Consider the following 23,087-nt stretch of genomic DNA (forward strand, 5'->3'; position numbering starts at 1 on the left):
AAATACACGAAGAATCGTGCCATATAGAAAGAGTCGGGCTACACCCCAAATAAATGATAGCGTTGTTTTCAAGGGGAATCCCGAAACGAATTCTCGAATCCGGTATGGGGGTTCAAGTTCCCTTTCACATGTGCGTGCTCGAACCGAGGTCTTTTCGCGAGTACGAGCTCGCAGGGGGATGGGAATTCTCATTTGAGGAATGAACCTGACTCGCTGCTGACGTTGCTGACACTATGCGTGCCGGCCCTTTTGTCACGTCGTAGCGAAAGTGTATTTCCTCATTAGGGCCTGGCTGCAGAAATCCTAGGAGCGAAAGTAAGCACCACGTCTGCGATGAGGAGGGCTGCAGGGGTCGGCGGCATCCTCGTTTCGATCCTTTTCTGCTGAGAAACAAAGGACCCCATAGGACTTTTCCAGGATTGGATGAATACCGCGGTGCACTTCGAGGTCGCGTTTAATTCCGCAGCCCAGTATACTACTCGCTTCTTGCAAACTCGGCGTTCTTGCTAGTTTCACGATTCTTCCTAGCTTATCTGCACGGATAACGCGACCATCGTGGAAACCTGCTTTTGATCGAACAGGAGATTAAGGTAGAGAGTGGTCTATTTAATTCGCGAAATGATAACAATTCTTTTGAACGGATGGAGATAGGAATGTAAAGGCGAGTGAATAGCTTGTGATTCGCGAGTGAAATGGTCTGAGCTTTGCTGTCGTTTCTTTTTTTTTTTTGTTTGTTGCTGCTGGTTATAGCGTCTAGGTCTTACGAGTCTCGTGTTTAGTTTGGATTTTGCAGTTAAAGTGTGATTACATCGAGTGACGTGATTCATAGGAGTGGAAAATATCGTGGCAGAAAGTCAGGGAAGAAAATTTCTTTATGATGAATAAATATGTTATTATTATTGTAAAATAAACTTGTTTTAATTGTTAGTAAGGGGAAGATAAATTTTGTGTAGTTTTCAGAAACTAATATAGTTGATAGGATTGGCTTCCCTGTTGAAGATTTATATTTTAGGCATCAAATACTTGATATTCGAGAATTATTATTTAATTGATTTGTTTTAATGTGATTATTAGGGGGAAGATAAATTTTGTGTAGTTTTCAGAAACTAATATAGGTGGTTGACAGAATTAGCTTCCCTGTTGAAGATTTATTTTTTAGGCATCAAATACTTGATATTCGAGAATTATTATTTAATTAAATATTATCAGTAACTCGAACATCAGACGAGCTTTCCTCCGAATTTTTTCGTGCGGTATATCCTTAAATATTCATCATTAAATAGAAAGTTTAATAGCCAACATTAAAAGTACCATAATGGGACCTCCCTATTCTATTCCCACATTCACAGATGAGTAACTTTTCTATTTATTTATTTATATCTTACGCTCTTCGTTCTAAAACTTGAAATTCAACAAGAAACTACGATTATTATCTTTAAAATTTTCTCCGCAATTTCCCCCGCCCTTACATTTTCTTTTGTTTCCTATTGCAACTCGAGCTGGGAAACGGAGATACGTAAATTCGGTGCGCTTTTGTTTACCCGAGGGTCCCCTGCGTGCATTTCCGTCAAACGTTTCGACCACGAAATGGAAAGCATATTTTTGTAGTCCTCGAACGACATTCCGCCGGAAGGAAGTTTTATCCCCGTGTCGCCAACACTATGGTGACGTGTGTGCGTAGATGCGTTTCCAGACGCATAGTTCCTGGCATTTCGTGGAAACTTGAACGGATTTTGACAGTTGGCGAACAGTTTCTCGTTCTTCTATCGCAGTCTAAATACGCTGGTCTCTGTTGGTAGGAACGGGCAAAGTTCATACTAAGTTCTGAATGCGCACGACGAATCACAAGTTCTCTGCATGAATTTTTCCCAAATCAGATTTTGGTGTTTCGTTCAATATTTCAGCGCTCCTGAGATTAATAGTCTATAGTACCAAAGTTTTAGATTGATATTATTGTAAAGAATAAACATTGATTAATATCGTGAAAAACCAATATCATGGAAGTTGTTAGATCAGAAAAGTTGATTTATCCAAGTTAAGCTTTTCACACATTTTTCACTTTAACTTCCGCCATCCCGTAAAGTTATAATATTTTTTGGCACCATTGGTTGCGAGATAATTTATTTTTAATTATGCGGCGTAGTAGATCGCACTTCGTAAGGCGGTCAGGATCTTCGTGAGAAGAGGAGAAAGTTTTAATTACGTTAGACAGCGGGTAACTTGTTACTTAGAAGTCGAGGGTAATATTTGAATGCAATTACGGGTCCTTTGAAACCGGCTCACTTCCCTATCTGGTATTCAGAATCTGAGATTCATCTTTGTAAGTCGTTTGCTTTCTCATCACTCGGGTGATACGCATTTTTATTGTTTCTCTATGTTGAAAAGTCGCTATGTCAATACGTTATATACTTTTGATCTTCTAAAATTAGGAACTTCATTTACTTGTATTCGTTTATGATCGTTTATGATTTTCTTTTCGCATACTTTAATAACTTTTTATAGATAGGCCTCAATGGATAGTTATCATCAATACGCATTCATTGTAAATATATATATAGGATTATTACAGTTATTATCACTCCATATACATTGTCAATATACATGTAGTCAACGTTTGGGATTATGTCTAACCACCAAAACAAAAATCAAGAATGCCATTCAACCACTTCAAAAATTTCTTAATACATTGACTTTAACATCTTTAAGATTCTTCATGGAGTTACAAGATACAAAACATTTCATAATTCTTGGACGATCTAATACCGCACCCGCAACAGTCTGTCTGAATATTACAAAAAATTGAAAGTTTCTGCCTGTGACCATTTCGCGCGACCTAAATACCAAATACGTACCAAAAACATCCCACCTTTCACATTCAACCATCAGAAACCTAAAACAATAAACTGTCCCTTCAAAAAGCATTTCACTTAGTCGAGAAACAAGTACACCCTATTCAAACCATAGCAACCTCTGCGACCTCCGGGCAAATTCTTCGGTCGTAATGGTCCCATACGCGCCGGGAACGCCTTTCATCCTCGGCATTCCTACTTTTCTTATTCTTTTTTTTTTCCTCAAATTGGTCCGGCCATCCCCTGTCCAGAACGCATACCAGGATTCGATAATAGAATTTGGCCGCCCTTCGCGGAACGCGCATACGTTCGATCGCCAGATATGCAAATGATTGCCGTTTGGAGCGGACTGCGAAGGGTGCATAGAGAGAGATGCCAGCGGGAGGGTGACGACCGTCGGGAATCTGTGGTCGTGCAGTAACGGGGCGGTCGTGGTCCTCCGCAGACACCTGACAAGCGCCAGCGAACAGAACGTTTGCGTTCTCGCGCGTCCCTCGCCCTTACCGTTGTTTGCTTTGCTTGGAGAAAAAAAAAAAAAAAAAAAAGGAAAAAGAAAAAAGCGCTGAAAAAGCGCCGACGACGGTGTCGACCTGTCCTTTCGGAAAAGACTTAGTCTTGCTTAACTACGGGGATACGTGTTGCGGGGAGTTTTCATGAATACGAAAAGGAAGACTAGGATAGCAGCAAAGGGTGCTGCAGCGAAAGAGTCACGGTACAGACGTGTGGCATCCTTTGGAGGGTCAAAAGCACAAACATGGTCTTTGATAGCTATAGTGGCTAGAAAAAATACTGGCACACTGCTTTGATCATATTATTTGCATAATAATTAATTAGGTCCAAATATAGTTATATTAAAGTTGATATTATTTACTAGTATTTTCATATGACCACAAAAGTTTGATACTATGAAAGTAAAATCTGCAAATACATAGAATCTGATTCCAAATCTTTGGAGGAACACGAACATAAAATTTAAACGGAAGCTCAAGTGCATCAACAAAAATCTTTATAATTTCCTTAAACTTAAGAAGCTTCTTAATGACAGACATATTACGTTATCCGGAAAGTGTCTTTCTTTCGCAAACATGTTTTTTACAACAGTGCAGCATCATACAAACGTGAAACGAAGTTTGTGAAATGTCACGGTGTTTATCTCAACAAAACAAAATGGATCGTACGTAATTCGACAAAATAATGTAAAACGAAAAACGTTGTGCGTCTATTATTTCCTCATAAAACGAAAGGAACTTTTCGGACAACCTAATACTACTAAGAGTAAATACTGAATAGGCAATATCTTCGCTGAACTATCGCTTTGTAATCTCCTCAAAGTTAACAGATTAATACTTAGAAGAAATATTTAAATAATCGACGATATCATGCATTTGAATCAGTCTGAATCATCGTAGTTTCTATTCCCAGTCTGCAACATGTCATTCAGGACAATGGCTACTGTAACGAAGCAATAGAAGAGTGGCTAAACAACAAAACTTTCAATTAGCAATAGTGTACCTTGTTATTCATTGAAACAGAACCGACGTAACTCTGCTAGTTACATATTACATACCTATGGTCCATTACTCTGGCAGTAACAACTGTGTACCTCACCCATGCCCATTATTACATGAAATTACACACAAACTGACCTCGTATCAGCAGCATACGTGGTCCAAATCAAACAGAGCATCAATTTCCATTTTTATCCTACATATTCATACATATTATGAAAACAGGCTAATAAAACTGGATCCACCGGTGAATTTTTGCATTTTTATCAAAGTTACGTTTCGAAATTTGCTTTGTGTGCTTGGAAACACGGGTAGAGAAGGTTCGGCGAGGCGTGGGGAGGGGGTGGATTCATTAGCGGTCCTCCTGTCGTCTGTATGGAAGAGGCACCCTCTCGGTATCGTGGAACGCGGTTTAGGGTGGCACTGGGAGGTGGGAGTTGATTCCTGTGTTTGGTCAAACAGAGAGAGCGATGACAGAGACTCGGCTTCGGCTCGATACGCCGCAGCACGGTACACAGCGAGGTTACCAAGTTATTTCATTAAGCTGCCTGCAGCTTGGTAATAATTATCGTGCGGTTTGTTCGCGTCGCTTTTTATGAGATTTTCGTGACTCTCGTAAAAACATTTTCTTCTATTCTCACGGACCCAATAACGAAGGAAGCGTATCTGGTAGTCGTCGGAGCGTAGAACAACCGGAATCTTTTATTTAGTTTCTCTTCTTATTTTATTTCGTCTGTGTGGCGTTGTGTTTATTCGGTCGGTCGGAGGTATTTGGCGAACGAAAGGGTTCGTCTTTGTCGAAGCTTTTGTTCGAAAAATCCGACTCGTGAATCATTGCGCGATTGTTTATTTCAACGAGAGACTTTCTCGTATCGTTTCGGGTGCACAGTCATGAGATACGGTCTTCATATGATAAATCCACGTATTTACGTGCGCTTTCGTTTGATCGAGCATCCGTTTTTTGTTTCGGTTACCTATTGTCTGACGCGAGAGAATGAAGGGTTACGTTACAGGTCACATACAAACAGTGCGAAGCAGTTTTTGATAGCAGAGATAAAAGAGGAACATTGACGCATTCGGGTTTAATTCGTAGGTTCAGTTTGGTCTATTTGTATGTCCCGTATAATATTAAAACGTCAGTAGTCACTTTGGATTTCTATCTGGCAATTCTGAAATAAAATATCTTTTTATCTGATGAATTCATTACGAACATGTATGCTAATTCACATTTTTATGAAGAGAAAAATTAGAATTTGGAGAGAGATTTGGTTTATGTATTGAACATTGTAAAGAACACTGTACTTTGTATACGAATTTCCTACAAATGATATGAAACTTGCGAGATAAAAATTGCGAAAAAATGAAATTATTAAAGGAGATAAAATCGATCGTACAATATAGAGTTTGGTAAAATCTCTGTCTATATGATATTTAAATATTTATCGTTATGAACCATAGTTTGATTATTAACAACCCCCAAGATATATAGCTTTTATATATGATAACGCGAAACGAGAAGGCTCAGCAGGGAATGATGTTTACACGCGAGAAATCGAAAGCTATCAGAGTAGTCGAGACCCTTCGATATTTTCACCGTTTCTATTTCGTTTTACCCCCCGTGGATAACCACCCTTGTACGAAAATCCACCTGAAGATCCGATACAGAAGATATTTGCACGCAATTTAAGGATATTTGCAGCGAAACCATTCTCCCTGTATCGCGTCTCGTGGATGGCAAACCGATCTGTCACGAATCTCACGAGTTTAGTAGAACATGTGTCTCTTTGATTGCAACTTTTATGCATTTTTATATATTTCACGATTTTTAGTATTTTTAGAATTTCTTAGTTTTCATATACCTTCTTTAAAAATTACAAGTATCATTAGTATCATAAGTAAAATCATAAGTATTATAAGTACAAGTGTCTTTAAAAATTATAGGATACTACGTACAAATGTAATTTTTTTAAATGCTTTCTGAAGCTTAATTTTCTGCTAAAACATCCTATCCTATTTTTCGCACACACATTGGTCGAAATGTGTGCATTGTATTAAAACGAAAATAGTTCCTGCGCAAAATTAATATTCATTATCTTCATTACACAATATAAAAACACTGTACAAACAGTGTCTACAAAAAGGGAGAATAAGGGTATTTAACGACTATAAAATGATACGTCTCATTCTATGAAAGCAAGATATATAATCAACACATAGGTACAATAATTACCGTGACTGCCTAAACCAAGCAGAAAAAAAAGAAGACGATACAGACATTTAATTAAATACCAGCGAGAAAGGTGCCACCAAACGAACCCTTCATCCTTATGTCGCTCACAAGTCGTGACTTTCGATCACCGCGCTCGTTTACCTCTACCTAGTCGACAGTTAGGGAAAGAACAGGACATTTTGGCAAATTGGTTGAGCTCGAAAGTAGAAAACTCTTTTCCTTTTTTCCCTCTTTTGGCCAATGTCCTTCGTTCAGCACGTGAACAGGTTACTGGTTGATCTTGTCTGCAAAGCCGCCAGAGTCAAATCCAATCTCAGGCTTGGCGTAATTTGCTAAACCATTTAGAGAAGCGAAAGGGTGGTTGCGTGTCCATTTCTAGTCTCCTCGTTTTCGAAATTTCCGTGCTTCTCAGGACTGTGCGTGGATGTCGCCCACGAAACGACAAGGTCTGACTTTCAGTCAGGTCCTCTCGGTGGTCCACCGCACACAAGACGGGGAACGACGAAACCCCTTTGCTAATTCTACGGCCAATTATGTCCCAACGTCGCGTGGTTTTATCCCCGTCGGGATATGCTCTCGGGGATTTTGTCTCTCACCCCTTTCGTGCTCGCGCCGTGTAGACGACGTCGTCGTGTCGATTGTTCTCCCGCTTCTCCGGTTTCTTAGCGTTTTTACCTCTTTTTTCGCTCCCTCCATCCTCTTCCACCACCGCTGCTTCAATGGCTAGCCAGCCTGGCAGCCGCATCCTAGGTCATGGTTTTTTGTTCTTTTCGCGGAACAGACGTAGCCACGATTGTTTCGACGGAGACAGACGTGTCTCGAACGCTGGATCCGTTGACTGGTATTGATGCCATGAAACCATCGTGTTTTTAGGAAGGATGCTGTGAGAGGATGATTACGTTCGTGGTGGGTAGAATGTGACGTGAGGATGGAAAGAGCATTTTTCTTTCGAGTGGTGGATTACTGTGATATGTATGTTTGATTATAAATTTTGTTGAATGCCAAGTACGTTTACTTCTTTTTCTTTAAGTATCATCTTAAGATTGAAGACTGTGAGATTTGTGTTTAACAAAGTGTAAGATTTATATTCTAATTAGGCTAATGTAAGAAATTACAAGTTTAAAGAGTATCGATATTTTGGCTTCTTTTTTAAATATGCGTATTTTTTTTTATCATAATTGACTATTTCCCTTGACTACTCAGTTTCTGATTAAGAAGATTAGAAATAAAAACGAAGGTCAACGATAATAGACATTCGTGAGGATTCTGCTTAGTTCCATTAACACGATTTTTCTTAGTTTTCCCGTTTCCGTCAAATCCCTTAATCTTTAATCCGGCTAACCGCGTACGTGCTTCTGTGATTTTGTTGTCTGTCCTTATCTGTGCAAACACATACAGGGAGCGTCTTAAACCAGTTTGTCACGCGACTCGAATGCTCACGGAATATGAATCACATAATACGGTATTTTGATGTTTCTCGACAAGAAATTCTATTCTAGACAGTATGAAAATTTAACAATACAATTTTTTAACTCAAATGTCTTCAAATATTCCTTTAATTCGTGCGAAAAATTTAGCAATTACTTAAAAAAAATTAAATTATCTTCAATTTTGATGAAAGAATACTTTCACAGATTTTTTCGTCGAAATTTTCCGATCGTAACGAAAAAACAATTTACTTGAAATCGCGTGAAAGTTTTAAAAGACCGAAAATGTTGGATTGAAAATACGAGTAACGATTCGATTCGAGCCGACTGATTTTTGATATACCCAGTAGAATAGTGTGCGGACACATGGACGGTGTCTGGCTCACGGACGGTTCAAGGGTGGTTTAGGGGCTGAATGCACGAGGGGTTCGCCGTTCCACGGATGCTCACAAACTGGCCGGAACTAAATACTGGAACAAAAGACACGCCAGCGGCAGTGCGAATTAAAAATGTCTTCGAGTGATTGCGTTCTCTCAAGCACGTTGAGTTATGGCTCGCAATAAATTCGGTTCGATGATCAAAAACACATTTTTAGTAAATATAAATCTGAAAATATAATTTTATGAATTATTTAAAACCCGTGTAATTTAGAAGTTTCATTTGAAAAATGTTAAAATCTATAATATATACGTATATTTTTATAATTTTATTTTAGTTGCTTGTCACTACACTATCGTATCTTATTATTATATTGTTATATTGATATTCGGGAATCAGCTTGTAGCTTTATATCGCCAATAAAATCAATGAATAAATAATTCCCAGCATTAATTTAAAAGCAAGTAAAATCATCGAAACTCGTATAAAGGTTTGTATTGTGTTTGAACACTCGAAGAAACTCTGAATAATTTTATTACATTTTACGTTTTATATTCATGTTTGCATGTTCTGCAACGCAAAAGAGAGAAATGAGAGGGAGAAGTGCGGGCTGGTTTTATACCGTGGTATACGTGCAAAAGCCTGTTCTTCCGGCCGGGTTAAAATACGGTACATGAAATATTTTTAATACTCGGCTTTACGGCGTGTGAGGCTGGATTAGTGGATTGCGGAAATTCCGGAATGGTTAACGTCGATGTTTTAAGCGATTTTCAACCAAGTTCTTTTAGTTCCACTCTTAACATGCCTTGCGCGACGTTAACAGTAGGAAAAGTGAAATAATTAACTCGACAAATATTTTCATTGAAACAATAAAGTATTAATATTTCATAAGTGCGACAGAATTTCATATTTTAATATTAAGAAAAGAAAAAAAAATGAATGGATCTTATTGCTCAACCGAATAAAAGAGTTTTTATTGGTAATCAAAAAATTCGTATGATATCAATAAATTAGACTAAGAATTATAATTTTGTCCTTTCAAAGAAGATAAGGAGACATTGTTTGGTTTTTTCGAAAGAACGTAAAGAGGGATTGCTTTGTTATTTTCATAGGCTCTCGATTTTGTCCGTTTATCGTGGACATTTTTATTAAATTCCACCCTTCCTGTCGTACGGATGGGATCACCGAGGGTCGAGCACGACCGATCGAAGTTACGAATAGAAGGTAAATAGACTTTCTGAAAAATCGGCCAATTCGAGCTGTCCAGCTGGCCAGCAAGAGAATGTTCGGAAAGACGCGGCATTCGTTACCGTCACTCAACAGAAGGCATAAAATGCTTTCAATTTGTATCCTGATGTTTAGATTTACCCAGTGATCTCTTGGCAACGAGATCATTCGTATAACTCGTTTTTCTTTCAAACGTTTGTTCCGTCGAAATGGTCAGTATTTCACCACTTTTTTATATTTCATGCTGTGGAAGTCTCTATCAGATAGTAGCTTTTATCTTTGATGCATACATTCCGTAGAAGTCGATTTTTCCCCATTTTGACATCACCCCTTTTAATCTTGAGTAGGGTCGATAAAATAAAAAATATTGTTTAATTAATACGTATTTATTTTCGTTCTTGTTTCATAAATTAAGTGAAGGAGAAACTTAGCAAGAGGCGAATAACACTTGTTAGCTTTATTTTATTTGCATCAATGAAAAGAAGTAAAAAATTGAATTAAGTGATATATTTAATGTATTTAAAAGTTACATTGAATAAAAGTTTAATATTTAGTAAAAACATACATATTTAATTTAAATATGTTTAATATACTTGAAAGCAAAGAACATACAATATATAATCCAACGTCATTTCCTGCTTGATTTTTTTGTTGCTCCTATCTTTTGTAAAACGTGCGCGTGACGCGAAGGGTTGAGTCACGTAAGGCTTAATAATACATGCTTCTATTTAATTTTAAATTTTATCTTTAAATATACGCTTCATTAACAAGAGCATATTTTACACTATACTAATTCAAAAGATCGAAAAAATGCATAATTCAACATCTACAAATACAAATTAAACATAATTTTGCTTAATCAAGAATTACAAAAATTACCATGAGATTCAATTCGAAAACATTGTAACGCTATTCTAAAGACGATGATGTATCAATCAGTAACTCTAATCGAGAAACAACATAAATCAATAAACCCGATTTCGCGCGTAAAGCTTGCAACATGCCAATCAAAGCAATCGAACACGCCAAGATATAGGTTATCCGCTGCGTCTCGAGAATTCTAAAACGTCTGAAGATTTCTCATCCGAGCGACTCAGACGCGAATCAATGTACTTTGTCCAGTTCGTTACAGTCCATAGAACGAGATCTCAAGACGCTCGTTCGAAGATAGAATCTTCTTACGTTTGAAGAGTCCCCCTAAGAGAACACGAGCTCGCTCGTGAGATGGATTTTATTTCGCGGCTTAGCGCGAGCCCGTCCCCATACAACCCGTCCCTCCTCTCCCCCCTAAGGAGAGAAAAGAGCAGGTTTCGATTCCGAGGGTAGCTTTATCCGAACGATAGGCCATTTTTCGTCTTTCTTTTCTTTTTCCCTTCTTTTTTTCTTTGCCGATGGGCGTCGCTGTACACAGACGAATTTGCATGAGGCACGGTCACGAATGCTTGCGTGCCGCGACTGATAAGTTAAGCTTAAGCGAACGCTTTACTCACGTCTGCGTTTCTACAGACACACGATGGTGGCGGGTAACGTTCGGTGCTTTAAAACACGCGGAGGCTAACGTTGAGCCGATAAGCTGCTGGTGGATTATTCGACTGATACGGTGGTTCGGAGTTGTTTCACTAGATTGTGCATAAATACGTCGCTGCAGTATATATGTTGTAGTTTAAAAAGCGTTCGCGAGACGTCAAGATTATCCGGTGTAGGCGTACGATTGGTAGGCAGGTTGTTGAATGTGACAAGACGTATCTAAGCGAAAGTGGATGTTCCGTAGATATGGAGAATCGAAGGTCGATTTTTATGTGACCAGATTGTCAATTGTATTCGTATACAGTTTACAGAAGTGTTGTACGCGATTCTATATAATTATATGGTGTTTTCGTTTAATGTAACTAGTTTATTCGAATCTTCCGTGGAATTAAGTTAGACAATTTCTTTCACTTTCATGATTATAGGAGTTTTGGAACATGTGAATATTCGTAAAACAAGTTAATCCAAGCAATTAAAATCCAACGGAAAGGAGAAAAATTGATAATATAAAATTGATTGACGACATATTCAATTTTAAAACTATCTGTGAAACATGAAAACTATGACTCACTATAGTTTCCTCATATGATCTTCAATGTAATGCAATGGGTAATTCGTCGACACGCGAACCAAAATTGTTTCCCATTAACTTCTAACGTGCGCTCTAAACCTGCCATTTGTCACAGATAAGATGTATCAGGGAAAAAAGTAAGGGATATTTATTTAGGGCAAGTTTTCGGTAGTAGTACTGTAGTACACGTATTGGCACCCCCTTAACGCTATTTTTCTTCGCACTATCCCTCGTTTACTTATTCCGCCTTTTTCCCTCTTCGGGTTCAGTTTTATTTTTCCTATTTTCTCATTTGTTATTTCGTTTTCCTCCTTTATCTTGTATTCACTGTTTCTCGATCTTTCTTTTTGTACCTGCTTGTTTTCTCTTTTTTTCACTACGAATCGTTGCTTGGGCACCGACACCGACACCTTCTTCTTCTTTATTTCCATTAGGCTGCCTCCAGCCATTTGTTATGATCCTACAGATTTGGGAGAGCAACGATGTACCTTCCAAGAATAATCCCTCACTCGCTTAAATTATTCCTTCGATGGCTTTTAACTTGAACGAAGATTCGATGCTTTTAAGCTTGCCTGTGTATACGATGTTTTGATACTACAGGTAGCCTCAACATTGAATTTTCGTTTCATTTACGTTATTTACGACATTTCAATGATTTTTTGTACAATTTTATACGCAAAGAAGAGATATATAACACCCACAATTATAATACTCTTTATACTATTTAGAATATAAAAGAACGCCTTATGTATTTAGGTTCTATTCCTGTAGCTATGATATATTGATAAAAATACAGATTTGCACGAATATCCGCAGTCTACATGTGAGTTAAATATTTTCTATCAAAATACTACATCGTCTAATCGTATAACTGATAATTCATTTATATATCGATTATATTTCGTGATTGCTTTTAATGTACCATTTCTTTCCACATCTTTTTTGTAAAATTCTAATCACAGCTGTGATAAAAGAATGAGGTCAAGCGACATAAATGTTACTCTTCCATTGTTTTCGTGTGCTACATTCACGACTAAAGTTTACATACGTTGAAATTTCGCGTGCTCCATAACGAACAAGTTTTACGATTTCTTCGTCCCGCTTGCAATAAGACAGTTGTTCCATTTTCTCGTTTGTCAAGAGGAAGGGAAGATGTTGGAGCTGGGAAGCTTTGACAGTCAAATTAAAATCAACCGGCCGTCCTGACGAACTAAAATTGGTCTCTGACAGAACCTAATACGATTTCGAGGTATCGACGTATCATCTGTGCGCCCCGCTCAATGGATTTTTATTGTTTTCTTTTGGTGTCGCTCCGTTCGTCTGCCTGGCCACCAGTCGATAACCGTACATTATTTGAGAAAAATGAGAAGGGGAACAAAATTTTAATCAGAAAACTGTCGCTAGTGAAATGAACGGCCTTCGATCCAACGCGACGAACGTTTCTTCCTGTTAGACGCTCGTGTTTCTACTAACATGGCAGATATGACAAGCATTCATAGTCTTCTTTACATAATAATTTTTCCGATTGTATAGGATTAGAAATGAATGTTCGTAGATTAACAAGGAGTGACTGAACTTTACATTGAATTCTATATGACTTAATTTAAGTTTACAGTAATTAGACGAGGAAGTATAAAAAAACACGCTTAACCTTTTCACAGTGTGGTAGGAGAGAGACCCGGCCAAGCCATCGAATACGGTACTGTGAACTTAAATTGTATTATGTCTAACGTAATTAGAGATTAAAATTGAATCTGTACACGCGTACAGATAAAATTCCCAAATTTCCAACAAATTTTCTGTTAAAAATATATTTGTCAAATCATTATTTTCGTATTTTTTACAACTTTACTAATCAAGTAATAATTAATTTAATGATATTAATCTAATAAGCACCAACGTATGAATAACTGAATAATTAAGTAAATGTCGATTATTCATTGAAACTTAAGATTCAGAGACACTAATACCTTAATCAGCTGAAAATGAAAAGGAGAAATAAGAAAGAAAGAAATAATCAAAGACTCTGTTTCAAAAGAGCTTGTTCCAAAATGTGCAAGTTTAAGTTTCTTCCACGATCTTGTTCCAAGTTCCACGACCTTAGACAGTTGAGTTTAGAAGCTTGAAACAACTGGCCGGCGCTCGTCTTTTATTGAATTCTTTCCTTTTACCGACTGGTAGTTGAAGTAGCACTCTGGCTGTATATGTAAATGTAGCTTAGGGGACTGTAATCCCATGGGAAGTCGGGCAAGGGACGCGATGGAGAGAACTGCAGTAAACGATATTTCGTCATTGATGGGCACACCCTTATCTTCGCTGTACACGCTTCTATATCACCCTTCGATCGTGAAAATAGAATCCTAAAATCACGACGTTAATGATGTTCGGCATACAAGCTTAAAGACTTAGCGAAAAAATCCAGCTAAATTGGCCCTATCGTTCTCGAACGTCGTGTAGAATCTTATTGAGCGAACACGGTAATTGGACCTATAGAGGATATTATCCAAGTGCACGAGTTTGTTAGTTTTTATTTAATATTTAATTTAAGGTAATTTAATGGCATTAATAACATATACGCTTAGGATACAAATTGATTGACTTCATTTTCCAACAATATTTTAATCTTAGTACGAGAGCGTATGATTTAGGATACGATTAAATTTGATGAAATTGGTTAGCTTATATTAGGAAAATCTTTAATGTGAAAACACGATTAATACATTGCGGACGGTATGCTCCGACAAGCATATGCCTGAATTCCCGTGTATTTTTAAAGTGATTGAAATGATTCAAAAGATCGCTCGGAAAGTTCGATCCAATTTACATTTCGATTCGATATACATTTATCTTTCACCGTCATTCACGCAATTTGAATATTCCATCATTGCAAAATCTGTCAGGTTTTTCGGCGAAAAACTTTTCAATATGATTTTTTATGTCGATCAGAGAGTTAAAAATTGGAAGGAATTTTCCTCGCAGCATTTAACAAGTGTAATATTTTGTTAAAAATCAATAAGCATATTTAAAGTAAATACTTTTAGTAACGTTCTTTTAGTGTGATATGATTGAAGACAATTTCCCCAAAGCAGAGGTACTAAGCAAAATTTATTATTTTATTAAATTCCTTAAAAATCGGAACGAACTTTCCGAGCGACTAATATTATATCGAACCTATTGATATTGATTTTGTATTATTCAAGTATGCGATGTAAAATCAAATTCATAACATTTTGTTTATAGCACCCATTGCCTTTTTTTACTCTCTTTATTAAACAGTAGTTAACAGTTTTATAAGATACCGCACCAAGTATGTAAGACGTGAATTTGCGTCTTCCGCAATGTGTTAAAATGAATTTATTAACATTCTGTGATGTCTGTGATTCTAAAATTTAGAGGAGCATATTCATGTACATATGCAAAGTGTTACAAAATAGGTGATACGATCCAGCATTCTGCACGCAAAAATAAATTGAAAATGTAACTAGTATTGGCTTCTATACGAGACGTGTATATTTTAATTGCAACGAGAATGGAACAAAATAGGAAATTAAACGTTGGAAATTGCGGTTTCTTGCTCGAATTCAAAACAACACTTCAGCTGAATATTCTACTAATATTTCTGCATACTGAATGTCATAACTACTAATGTCATACTAATATCATACTAATTTCTCAACTATGATAGTATCACTATAAAACAAAATTTCTCTACGCCACACTATCTTTATTTAACCAGTCACGAAAAGTAAAAATAGCTTAATATCATCTACGTCAATTTCCAAGCAAGCTTGGGGAGAATTAATCTGGACCTTTCTCGGAAATAAGAGGAGAAAACGGCAATTGGTCGCTAATCCGCGAAAGCCTTCCAAGATTCGAGCATCGCCGACTCATGGAGCCCTTCGAAGGGCTGGTAAATGGTACATATAACCTTATATATAACGTACAAGACGAAGCATGTATACGATATAAATCTGTTGTATTCGAGAGTCTCCTTTCTTTGACAAGATTATCGGCGTACGCTAAAGAGGGTGGCTGTCTTTGAAAGAAAGAACGCTCGAGAAAATTCGGTGCTCTCTTGCAAATTAATGTAACCTCCTTCTCTGCTCAGACATTCTTTTCATTCGTTTTATCTACGGTTTTTCGATTCAAGATAGACGTCGAACGTCGTCGATGAAAGAACGATAATGCAATTAAAATTACATTGAAAAGAACACCGATATCTTTTACGTAATACTTGATGCATCCGTGGAGAAACGACACGGGCATGCTTTATGTTACAACGTGTAAAATTTAATTATCCGATATCCCAATATCCTCACGGGAAGTCCAATTTGTCTCGTGTACGGAGCGCAAGTATTTGTGGCACGTTCAGGTAGGCTACCTTTGACATTCGAGAAACGATTTATAATTAAATGCCTTTGTATCGTTCCGTACGTATCGGGTATCTTGTAAAAGCAATTTTACATAACATCGGTGGAAATTTGTAATGTTGATATTTAACGTGTATCGTTGAGGTACGTTTATTAATTTTCTGTAATATTCTGTGGCTCTGAAAGGTATCTCAGAGAGTAGTAGAATCAATAAAAAAATATTTTAGACTTTTTTTTATTCCACACCTCGGTTTGGAAAATATCGTTTGAAATTGTAGTCGATAACCCGTTGATTGCCACAGTTAACGAGTTCACTTGGAAGTTAGTTAACAAGCGCATTGCGCTCGAAGAATTTTTACGTTTGATTTTTTCTCAATCGAAGTCTGAATCAAATGGACAAATTTTATTCTCTTTTTTCTCTTCAAAAATATTTCAAGTAAAACATTGTCAATTTTCCGAACGCTTGAAAAAGAGAAATGTCATTTTTTAGCATCAAACAAACTATTATCTTGGTTATTTTTGACGATACCAGATCTACTTAGAATCGCCATAGTTTCATAAAAAATTTTTAAGCTCAGGACTACTACGAATTAATAAATTCTCATGAAAACTAATAAATGCTAATTAGTTAATTGAAGGAAACAAAGAACAGATTACAAAAGCTAAATTTGTATTCTCTTTAGTAATAACTGAAGTGATAAATATTATTATTAAATCGAGGTACTCGGTCATGTTATACAGTGGTAGCAAAGTGAATGAAGTTGTTTTAAGTGGGCGAAAAAGCTTTTGCGCTGTTTATGACTCTTGGGAATAACATTGCGACCAAGTGGAAAATGTTTTTGGCGTGTTTCGACCTGACCTCGACACCTTTAGTCATCCTTTGTCGTTTGTTTCACTGTTAAATATGGAAGTGAACGTGTGAAGCTTCAATAAAATTATAACACACTCCGTGTTATCAAGTTTTATAATTAAAATTAGGAGGATTATAAAAGAATAATTGTCTTTCTTTTGTGTTTCCCTAAAAGCATTTTTCTCCGAAAATAATGATGTTGTTTTAAATTAAAAACCATACGTCTGTTAATTTATTTAAATGATACTTTTTCATAAAAATATACAAATATCTTTTCCAGCGAATAGTAATATCTATGTATAAGTTTTCTTTTAAATTCAGGCAATATTTTGTTATTGCAACTTCCAACAATTATTTGACGACTGATTCCTTCGGAGATTAATTTGGAGATTCGTGTAAAATTAATTGATAAAATTAATCGAGATAGTGAATAATTTAACAATATATCCAAACAGTTAAAGGACAGTAACGCCCTTTAAAAACCTGATCGCCGTCACCTGTGTCTCTTTTGTGAACGAGACAATCTGGAATCCCTCAAGTGATGTTCATGGGACATCATGATCCGTGGGGTCGGTTTAATGGGTGTCCCTGTGGTGCGGTCACGTGGCCTATATATACATATATCTCTATAGCGTATATAAATGCGGTTATCTACACCATATGGGGTAACATACCATTAATAGTATAGTGCATGATTCAATGACGTCACATTGAATAATTTACATACAAGCTTCAGAATCAACTTAATTGCAAATGGGGCAAGAATCTATTATTTTGTCTAAAGAAACGTGTTGAGTTTAATATAGTGACCATTAAAGTTGAAACTGGTTGAACTTTGTTTTCAAATATGTTTGTTCATATTCCGATACCGTGTGGTTTTCTGAATTGGTTTTACAATTACACGAATCTCTAAATTAATTTCGAAAGAAATCAATCGTCAAATAATTCTTGGAAGTTGCAATAGCAAAATATTGCTTGAATTTAAGAGAGACTTTACACATAGATATTCCTATTCTCTGGAAGAGATATTTGTATATTTTTGAGAAATTTAAATATGAAAGGGTATGCAGAATACGTATATTCCGCAAGAATATGAAAAATATCCAATGTAATATTTAAAGAATGAAACATATCCCTATTTTCCATGCAACAATTTGCACAAATATTCACAGCTTGGCTACAGTAATGAAACTAGCAATAACTCAGCAAGTAGGATCTACCTCGAATATTATACTCGACCTTACTTTAAAAATCCTTGATCACGTTACACGTGTCTATAATATACAGAACGTGTTTAGAATATCTCATTTAAATACTAATTACGCAAATGCAAAGCTAGTTTATCAGAAACATGCATCAAACAGCCGAAGCCACATTCATTCATAATCATTTTACGAAACCAAGGGTGACATCAAAAGGCAGGAAAAAAAAACGGTAGAAAGCAAGAGAGGAAGAAACAGAAAACAAAAAGGGAAAAGTGAGGAGCGTGCTGTAGTTGTCCCTGTGGGATAGTCACGTGGCCTATATACCATGGGAAAGCAGTAGGGGCTCGTCGTTATACGGCAATGGGTAGCACATGACGGTGTCCCATAAATAGTCGGCCGGACGCCGGAATTTCCATTATATCGCGTTCCCGTACGTAGTCTCCATAAACAATATCATCGAAGTCCGCGCCGAAATGGCGTTCCCCATTAGGTGTTTGGCCTGCAATATTTATTACGGACACGGTCATTGTGATACGCGGGATTTATAGCCGGGTTTTGTGCTGAAAATCTGCAGGTCGCTTTGAAATGGCATCAGAGAAGGACAGGGAGAAGCGGAATAGAAGAGAACAGGGACTGAGGTAGAGAGGGAAAGTTGGAAAATAGTTGAACAATTCGAGCTGTTCGCGGACTGCAGCATTAAACATAGCGAAATGCTCGATCTTCGAGTTTACTAGCGCATTCCAAGCGCTCGATATTTTACACCGTGTTTCCGTGTCCATTTTCGTGGCTAGAGCGAACTGTAGTTGCAGCGATAGTTCTAATCATGTTCAATTAACAGACTGACCAAAATGCACGTAATACGGCGGTATATTTCAAAGTTACCGTGCAAATGCGTAGATCTATCGTTCGTGTAAATTGCACGATGTTATTTGTCTATTCCTTCCGTTTACGGGTTCGAAGAATTTTGTTAATTATTTTAGAGTGAACTTTTGATGATTAATAGGTTTTCTCTTTTTATGAAATGTTTGTAAATTGAAGGAACACTCCCTTAAAATATTTGTTTAAAGCAGCAGAGGAAACGAGTGATTCGTTACAGAATGTATCAGAGATATGAGAAAATGTAAACGTAAATGAGGTTAGTATGACTAATTCAAATAATAATTTCTTCCAACAGAAGATTATTTACCGTCGATTTATATATTGTTATTGAACACTAATGATGTTCCTGATCGAATAAAAAAGTCATAGATTATAGTTTGTATATAATAGGGAAATACAGTATAATTTTTGAACATCACCTCTAAAATGCTGTGTGAATTTGTTAATAGTAAAAAATTCGGAATATTATTTTCGTCTAATTAAAAAATTTTTTTATTTAATCTGTTTATATTCTAGAATTTATATGACGCGCGCTATATCGTTATTCGATTACGAAATATTCAACGCAGTATCTTATTTCCCCACGGAATACATCGTTTATGACAGTTTTATTGGTGATTCGCGTCATGGCTGAAACTCCAACCGCAATGGTATAGCCAAGTATTTCAAGATACCATTTCGACCGCAGGTGTTGATGCTCTTGGCTCAGTTGGTTGTTACCCGAATATTTCATGAGCCGAACGAGTAAATTCTGCGTCACCCTTCTTGAATCATTCATTCTTCGGGAGTGCTGTCTGTAAATTTATATCGCGCAATTACAAATCTAAAATTATTATTCTTATTTGTATTAGTTGCTATTCTATACGATTTGATTCTTACAAACAAGTATCTCGCATATAAAAATTATGCAGAATTATTCTATTATTCGTACTATTGGTTTACACACGATCAAGTGTCTTTTGTTAATTTCGGTTGGCCTTGGATGTCATTACAATTAACTTCTTAATGCTATCAACGCGAAGAAAGTTCAGTCCCTTCCACGAAATATCAGTCGATTAGTAAGAAAATTAAATTATCAACGCACTAAGTATATTGAGACGCAGTGTTGCGTGCAAATTTACGGCTTGTTTAACAGTCTCCGTGATCTACCATCCGAATTCTGCCTTGATTAATGTATGCTCCCATTTTGGACCTGAGCTCCTTCAAGATCGGCAAAGGCAGGCTTCTCTCCCGGGACCAAATCATGACGAACTTGTATCCCTGGTGATGCGTCGACTCGTAACAGACCAGCATCCCAAGAACTGTATCGTACTTTACGAAGGCTATTACGTGACGAAAAGGCCCTGGGAATAGAAAATTTTGAAAATTTTTAACAGATTTAACGCTAGCCTGATTATCGAACCATAAACAGAAAGCAAAATTATTTGCTCTCTTCTCTGAGACAAAAACGAAAGAAAAAAGAAGAATATAAAGGATCGAACAGGTTAGTGTTACGGGTTATGAAGCTATTAACAGATCGAACGCCTACCAACGTGTTTAACGACGACATTCCGATAACACGCCATTGAAAATATTAGTTTTATCGATTCACGTGTCAAGGTTCGTAGAGGTCTAGGCTGTCTTTATGGAAAATATTTTCTTTAAAGTTTATCCCACTCGCTTGCTCGAGTATAGAACACTTTGAGTAAGCTCGCGAACGATCAAGGTACGGTTATTTTAAACTTCAGGGTTCTTTAACATTTTAAAGTCGGAGAATTTAGAATCAATTTATTTTATTTTATTGGAATTATAAAAAGTTGGAGAATTTAAGATCGATTATTTTATCTTTCATCGGATAATGCTTAACATTAGAATTGTTACGACTAATTAGCATGAAAAGTTATAGAAATTTTACGAATATTTTATAATTTTTCATTGAAATTTTATAGAATCATAATGGTGTATTTTCCAGGATTGGAAGGGTTTTGTTTTTTTCTTCCATCAAATATTTTTTCATTTCCATCCCATTCGTACAAATTTTATATTGAGTAATTGTAGTAGTAAATAAAATATTTACCTAATCTCTTTTCCGATCCTTGAAGCTGCCAGGTTGCAACGATATCATTCCCATGGACGTTTCCATCGATGTTAAAAACGATAGGAATATCGTTCTTGTAACTGAGTGCAGTGAATTTCACCGTAAACGCGTTGGGCGACGTTTGTCTGACCAAGAACCGTCCGCATCTACTTAGGCTTACATTTATCGGCGTGCCAGCAGCGAAATACCAATCTCCTGCAAACTAACATAGAAATTCCACATTTTTTCTCTCTCAGCCTATAATATCTTGATAATTCGTTTATCAATAATTATCGTTTGACCGCGTTTCTATTTTTTTTTTACAGAAACATTTTATTTTATCTTGGATCCGTTTTCCATAACAGTACGCGTAAATTCGAATTAGATTCGTGCGTATGCAATATGCATACAAGTCTGAAAATTAATGCGTACGATTATGCGTAATGATCCAATATTGACAAATATCGGCTGCAGTGAGTGCAAGCTCACGATCCATTGAATTAACGTTTCCGAATTTACGGGTGTCGACATAGATGTGTCATGTTCATGGTTATCATACGAAACGTAACTCGGTATCATTTGTCAAGTTTCAAATGAATGGGTCTTATGGATACGATTATGCGAACACGAGCCTGTTTCGTTTATATGTACGTTCGCAAACATGTTATTTAAACTAATCGAAGGATCGTGTAATCGTACAATGCGATCGATATTGCAGAAGTCACTAAGTTTGTGGTTTTGATATATACGGTGGAGATGTTTAATAATTAGCAATTTGTGACGTATTGGGGGCTTGATTTCTAGAGTGTCTGAACGAATTGTGGAAATAATAGCCAGATCTTAATGAGAATAAAATATAAAATCTTGATAAATCTCGTATGATTGCAATATTAGATATTGTTTTATTTATGAAAACTACAAATCTGCTTGCGATTTTTATTTTCAATTGTAACAATAAAACGAATAAAACGTGAATTTTTTGTCTTGCAGTAATTAGCATCAAAGAATTGTTAATTTTATAATTCATTGTACAAGGTGTTTTTAAATTGGTAGTGGAACATGAACGAAGGGAAACCTATATGGAAAAGTAAATTGAAAATGGAGGCTGATATTTTTTCATATACAGCAATGAGATATAAGTTTCAGATATAAGCTTTATCTTCAAATAAATCGATATTGAAAATCGACAAACACGTATGCTTTTACATGTTATATCAAACTTTTAACGTTACATATTAAAGAATGAATAACGAAATAGATGTAAATTCTAGCTTATCATTATTAGAATTAGATAAATGCAACAAAAATTACTCTAATTATAAAAAGTACAATCAACACTTGACGAATTTTTAACATCAATTTATCTGAAAATAAAGCTTCATGTAAAGACACTTCTTCCACACTTTCAACATACTTTTCCACATTGTACCTTTTTTTCTAGTTATACGATATATCAATTCGAAAACACTCTAGCTTCCATATCACATTGTTCACTTCAACATCTCATTAACATATTATTTTCTACTTAAATCAACGTCGAATCGATGCAAACATAGCACTACCTGACTCAAGTCCAGCGGCTGTCCAATATCCGGGGAGCAGGACGCACAATAGGATATCAAACACATCGTGCAAATCAGCATCGGAAGTATATCACGGGCGTGGAACATTTTCAATTCGGCTCGAAGGGATTCACACGCGGCTGTGTCTCCACACGAACTGTTTCGAGTATATTGAAACCGTAAACGCGGATTCTGACGGGATTTCAGTTCGTTATCTACAACGTATTGCTCATGGGGGGTTTGTCGACGTCGAACGCATACAAACATATATCGGCGTGCAGTCTGTAAACGCGTGCTCGTGCTTAAATACCCGTGACCGAACTGTTTACCAACCCTCCTATTTATGTACACGTGTCTCTGCAAAGCAGATTTGTCTTCTCTCTGTTTCGGCCGCGCGACTTCTTGAGAATTGCGGCGCGAAATCGAGCTGTTTGCACTGATGGAATTT

At 36.6% G+C, this 23,087-nt stretch overlaps 2 protein-coding genes across 2 annotated transcripts in view; one reads left to right on the forward strand and one right to left on the reverse strand.

Annotated features, from left to right (window-relative positions):
• Positions 1-23,087, forward strand: part of LOC132908361 (putative mediator of RNA polymerase II transcription subunit 26) — a 254,038-nt gene that overhangs the window by 140,690 nt on the left and 90,261 nt on the right. The gene's annotated exons all lie outside the window — the stretch shown is intronic.
• LOC132916061 (uncharacterized) lies at positions 19,444-23,024 on the reverse strand. Its single transcript, XM_060975805.1, has 4 exons — positions 22,640-23,024; positions 21,078-21,300; positions 20,106-20,364; positions 19,444-19,815 (listed from the first exon to the last, which is right to left on the reverse strand). The coding sequence occupies exons 1-3, from the start codon at positions 22,904-22,906 to the stop codon at positions 20,150-20,152; spliced, it is 705 nt and encodes a 234-aa protein (XP_060831788.1). The 5' UTR covers positions 22,907-23,024; the 3' UTR covers positions 19,444-19,815; positions 20,106-20,149.

This window comes from Bombus pascuorum, chromosome 1 (genome assembly GCF_905332965.1).
Source record: "Bombus pascuorum chromosome 1, iyBomPasc1.1, whole genome shotgun sequence".
In the NCBI taxonomy this organism is placed as follows: domain Eukaryota; kingdom Metazoa; phylum Arthropoda; class Insecta; order Hymenoptera; family Apidae; genus Bombus; species Bombus pascuorum.